Genomic DNA, 6,000 nt, shown 5'->3' on the forward strand with positions numbered 1-6,000 from the left:
AATCTTGTGCTTTCTGTTGTAAATGTATACTCACCACTGTTCTAAGTTGTTTAGTAACTAGTGGTTGTTTCTTGCTCTTTGCTAAGATAAAATTCCTGTAACCCTCACCAATTCCTGTTACCAAAGTTAGCTTACAGAGATGACTTCAAAAGGAAATTAGATGGGCTTTAACTTCTTGTAACCTCCGGGCTATGCAAGGCTGCCTGCAGATACTCAGGTGCAAATTAACCAGAAACTAAAACAAAATCCCCAGAAATGTAGTTTGAGTTGTGGTCCCAATCACTCTGAAAGCATTATTTTGTGTCAGACAATAAATTTGTTTACCAAACTGAATGTGGTCATTCAATAAATTTGCTTATCAAACTCAATATGGTTCCAGGGTTTAAAACCCCTTCCTGCTTTCTGGGCTGCCACCTTTCGGTCCTCTCCTGCGTGAGAGCAGACTGGGGGGCCCTGAGCGCAGTAATAAATGGCTTTCCAAATTCCAACCTGGCTGATCTGGTTCCTATTCTGAGTGACCCATAACAAAAGGTACGGAAACTAGATCTGCTCAGAGAGAGAGCCCCACTGAGATCTTCAACCTCTCTGGAGGTTAAAGCCAACACCTTTTTTTGTGTTTCAAGGCAGGGTGTCACTACCTAGTTCAGCCTGGCCTTGAACTCACTATGTACTGAAGCTGGCTCACACTTGCTGCAAGCCTTCTGCCTCAGCCTCCAGAGCAGTGAATTACAGATGTGAACCACCAAGCCAGGCAGGACCAGCTCTGTTTTTTACACTTTAGTATATGCTTTCAGTCTCCTCAGCCAGGAGATACTGATTGTCATCAGATTACAAAGCATGGAAGACCTAGAAATAAGACATCCCACCACAGCCCCTTCTACCATGTCCCCAAGCAGATTACCTCTTTCTCTAACTTACATGATATTCAAATTATCTTATTAGAACTTTCTCTGAAAATCCTGATCAGCCTGGTTGAATGGCTCTCATCTTGGTCTTCTAGATGTGTACCATTTCTGATGTCTTGTCAGTTATTATTAGACTGTCTTTGAAATTTTTTTTATTTAGTACAGAGTGTACAGAGTCTCACTACATAGATTGGACTCATAGTGATCTGTCTGTGTTCAGCCTCCCAAGAGCTGGGATTACAGGCATGTGCCACCACATCCAGTCTCAATACCATCTCAGCATGCCCTAAGGATGGGGCCAGCCTGGCATGCTGGGGATCAAACCCTGGTCGCTGCACTCTGCCTAAGCAGGCACTTCAGTCCACTGAGCTATCTGGCCAGCCCTGAAAAATTTTTTCTTTTAAAAAGAAAAAAATGGGACTTTTTTGAAAGCAAGTGTTGATGTTCAACTGTATCCAGTCTCACATAACTACGTCTGTTGATCTGTATAACAGATTTGAGGATAAAATTAGATATGTAACAACCATTGTTGATTTGCTAATCTTGTTTTGAAAAGCTGCAATGTATCTATTGTTGTTTGTTACCCTGTTTCTGTCTTTGTTTCTACTTGGTTTTGTTTTCTTTTTACTCTTCAAAATAAAATAAAAGTTTAAAAAACCCTGATCAGAAGAAACTTTTAAGAACAGCAAAAACAGTGGGTTGTGGCATGGGAAATTCTGGACCAGGTTACATTGGCTTAATTACACATTTGTTTTACAATTTTAGTAAGGGTCTACAGGGTCTCACTATGTAGGTTAGACTCGTACTGATCCGCCTGTGTTCAGCCTCCCAAGAGCTGGGATTACAGGTATGTGCCACCCTGCACAGTCTCAATTGCCATTTTAGCACACTCCAGGGGTCTGGGCCAGCACAGCCCAAGGATCAAATCTGGTCACTGCATCTGGCTAAACAGGCACTTCAATTCGCTGAGCTACTTGGTAAGCCCTAACTACATTTTTAAGGTAACTTTTGCAAGCTCTTTGCAAATGTGAAGTTCTTCAGATGACCACAGGGCTAATGAATGAAGATAGTCTCCATCTCAGGTACCTAGTTTTATACTTAACCTAAGAGCAAGAGGGAATAGTATGTCTGGAAAGAAAGACAATGTTTATTAAATGCTTACTATGTGCCAGGCACTGTACTAATCCCTTCCTATTATTAACCTCATTTAATTCTAACAACATCCTAATATAGATTTACCTACTGCTATTATTCAAATTATTTACTTTAATTTTTATTGGTACATGTGTACAGAGCGCCATGCTCCCCCTCCTCATGTGATTTTGACTCATGTACACAACACAGCTCAGTTCTTTCTTTCATCCCTTTCCCTTCCCCTCTCTCCTGCCTCCATCTCTTGGTGTCTTTCATTTTATAAAATACCTCTTTCCCTATTACATATTTTTTATTTTGTTCTTTAACTATTTTTGCTTTGGGTTTCCCATAGAAGAGAAATCATGTGATATTTAAGCTTGATCACTAGAATCTTGGAGTTAAGGCAAGTAACTTAGCCACAGTTATACAGATAGGTTATACAAATAGGTTAGCAGATAGATGGCAGATTGGCCAATGTCAAAGCTGCTGTTCATATCCACTCGGACTAACTCCCCATGATGAATGTAATCTTTATGCACTGAAACATGTCTAAGAAAATGTTAGGTTTTACATACACACACACTCAGTTGAACTCTAACTACTTACCCAGCCATATGCTTCACTGGTGTCAGAAAAATCTACACACACAAATACAAGACTGCCACAATATTCCCCCACCATCACCAATGAACACAATGCTGCAGGGTAAAGCAGTCACTAATAAAAGTCAGCACACCATGTCCTTTCTTAGCCTTTCCATGCAGCCATTGTGCACTCTATTCCTACTGCCAAGGCCACTGTGTTCATGCAACTGCCCAGAGGTCTGGTGCATTACTGCAAATGCTCCAGCTCTCCATCTTCACACTGCCTGCTTTCAGTTATCTTCCCCTTGCAGGACTTCCCACCCACACATGGGTTATTGCTTTCTAGGACACAGGTTATTATATTCTACGACATTTTCTTCCTCTGAATACAGGGTTCCCACAAGGCCAGCAACTTCAACCTCCATCAGTCCATCCTAGAAGACAAGAGAGGATCTTCAATCAATTCTGGATGAGGTCACCTTCAGAGCTTATGGATATGCTTCTTGTCAGGTGTTTACTGGAAGAAGAAACAATTCTGGGGATTGATCGGCTCTAATCTGTTCAACAGAGATTTCTACCATGGCCAGAATGATTCTACATGCTGACTCAGAATATTCATTAGTGAGTTCTTTGCACATTTTGAATTTGTTCATTATTTTATAACTCCTTCAAATCCTTTCATGTACATGGCATCATTTACAGTATTTGCTTCTAACAACAATCAACCAAGCTAGGCAGGAGGTCCTCTATAATTTTTATATAATATACATGGATGCAAACACAAAGTGTTTAAATGCCACATTCAATGGTGTAGTGGCTACTGAGACAGACACAATCAGACTGTGACCAGCCATAGAGCTGAGTACAGACTTCCTCTCACTTGTCTCTACTAAGTCAAGTCCCTATAGCTAATGTATGGATTTTCTGTGAAAAGAACATGATCTACACTGTCCTTTAGTTTGCTGACCCCAAAGCTTCCCCTACCCTTCCACCACATTCTTCAGGACCTGTCCTCTTTATTCTATAAAGCAGGGAAATGCATGAGTAGGAGGCAGTCCTTCCAGCATCCTTCTGCAACCCACAGGCACTTTTTCAACCTACCTTAACTTCTCCCTACCTGAAAGCCTATATAAGATTTGTGGTTCTTCTGGTGTTTTTCCCTATCACAAACCTCAGGGAGAATGAGGACCAACCACATCACATCCTGAGAGCCTTATTCTCCTGGTTAGACAGTGATCTTGGAGACCATCCTCCCAGGGCTCTGTATTCTGACAGCACTGCATCCTGTGAGCACATCCCTCTTCTGCCCACTCCACAATGATTCAGTATTTCATACGGCAAAACTAAGCCAAGTGACTCATTGCCCAAGACCTTCCTCACACTCTCAAAGTACATTTTCTTTAACAAAGTAATCCTGAGTATGCTAACAGGTGGCAAAAGCAGCCTAATAGCTTATATGTTGTGGTTCATAGCCTAGCCCTCACCAGAAAGAGGTGCCCCACTTTAACAGATAACTGGAAATCAAAGCCACAAAGAAAGTAATAACACTGGTGGAATTTCAATTTAACAGGACAGACATGAGGGAACATCTGGTGTTAAGGATGGCTTCCTTATGTGTGTCTATAAGCAGTCACTTTAGTTGTATATTTGTTCATTTATCAAATATTTATGAAAATAACACAAAATACAAAAAAGAGAGTGACTTCTATGAATCTAAGCTTTATGAAAGGCTGTAAGAACAAGGAAAAGAAATCAAACAGATCTGACCTTCAGGAATGCACTTACTGGAAAATAAAAACAAACACATACCTGTACATTTTAAAAAATGATAAATTCTAATAATACTTTGACCACTAGTATGGTATCCCAGTTCTCAGTGCTTGAGGCACCATATGTACTATTGAACACATAGCAGATGTTCAGCAAATATTTGTGAATGAGTGATTGGTAGTACCTCATGCAAAATGGAAGTGAGGATTTTTCAAAAAGCTTATTGTCAAGAAGGTTGAGCAATATGAACACAAGCTCCATACACCTGTGTTGCAGAAAAACATGAGAGAGGTAATTACGGACAGTATTTTGACCATACTCTATTCTTTTGTTGTTTTCTTTGCTTGCTCTTGTTCTTGTTCTTGTTCTTGTTCTTGTTCTTGTTCTTGTTCTTGATCTTGTTCTTGTTCTTGTTGTAGATGTTGTTTTGAGACAGGGTCTCATCATGTAGTCCAGACTGGCCTCAAATTCAAGGTAATCTTCCTGCCTCTGCCTCCTGAGTACTGGGATTACAGGTTTATGCCACCAAGCCCAGACCATGTTCTATTTTATTTCCACGTTTTTTTTTTATTGAAATAGAGACTATGTAGTGGGGACCACAGTGGAGTTATTAATTCATGAGGATAAAAAGAGAAAAGCAAAACACCATAGGCACAGTAACTATAATATAAGACTGAACAAGGGAAAAAGACTCTAAATTCAAATGAAATTTTACTTCTTCATATATCAAGAAACACATGTCAAGGCCAGAAAGAAGGGGTCAATTTCCCTTTAAAATGTGTTCTTCATGATCAAAGAAAATTGAGCGCAAGACCTGAATGATAACCCATGAGGACTCCCTGTTCACATGCCACACCTTTGCTTTGGAGTATTGTGTGCTGTGGCACTACCACTGAGTTCGCCCAAACAATGGCCATGCCACCATTAGAGCAAGGAATGGAATGCAGGAATTAAATTAATCCAGGTAGGGGAAACCCAGACCCATTCCTAGCTCAGGTCCGGTGAGTGTGTGGAGAGCTTCCAGCTACCATGCGCCGGCGGGAGCAGTCCCAGCCCAGGCGCAGCGTGGGCCGGACCCTCTCCCAACACCTTGGGCCGCCCTCCACCACTCAGACATACCTCCCCCGCCCCTCCTGCTGAGTAGGAATTTCTGCCGAGTTCTGGGAACCCCCAGACCCAGGCCTACATCAGGTCCGCAGCGGGAAGGAGCTGAGCACTGCAGCCAGACCTAAGCCAGACGCAGCTGGATAAGTCCAAACTCTGTAGAGCTCCACCTGAACTTCAGTACGTGTGAAGGTTACAACTACAAAAAAGATCTACAGCAAAGAGCAGAAGACAGTGCTACACAAAATGATGAGAAGGAAAAAAATGCAACCTCAGAACCCAAGCCCACCAATACAAGTGCAGAGGACACTCACACAGAACAAATTGGTAATCACACAATTGAAAGCAATGAATCAACAGCTTCTGAAATAAATAGCTGCAGAAAGATATAGAATACCTCAGATTAGAAATGAAAAAAAGAAATCCCTGAATTAATAACATCTGCACTAAAGAATCAAATGCAGAAACATATGGAAGCAACCCAGTGCCCACCCAGAAAAGTG

At 41.4% G+C, this 6,000-nt stretch overlaps 1 protein-coding gene across 1 annotated transcript in view; it reads right to left on the bottom strand.

Moving 5' to 3' along the window:
- The window catches only part of C7 (complement C7), a 100,690-nt gene that overhangs the window by 17,254 nt on the left and 77,436 nt on the right, over positions 1-6,000 (bottom strand). Inside the window, 1 exon segment of the mRNA XM_023701885.1 lies at positions 2,877-2,965. Within this exon segment, the coding sequence (XP_023557653.1) occupies positions 2,877-2,965 (89 nt within the window).

Source organism: Octodon degus, unplaced genomic scaffold (genome assembly GCF_000260255.1).
Source record: "Octodon degus isolate 3935 unplaced genomic scaffold, OctDeg1.0 scaffold00142, whole genome shotgun sequence".
In the NCBI taxonomy this organism is placed as follows: domain Eukaryota; kingdom Metazoa; phylum Chordata; class Mammalia; order Rodentia; family Octodontidae; genus Octodon; species Octodon degus.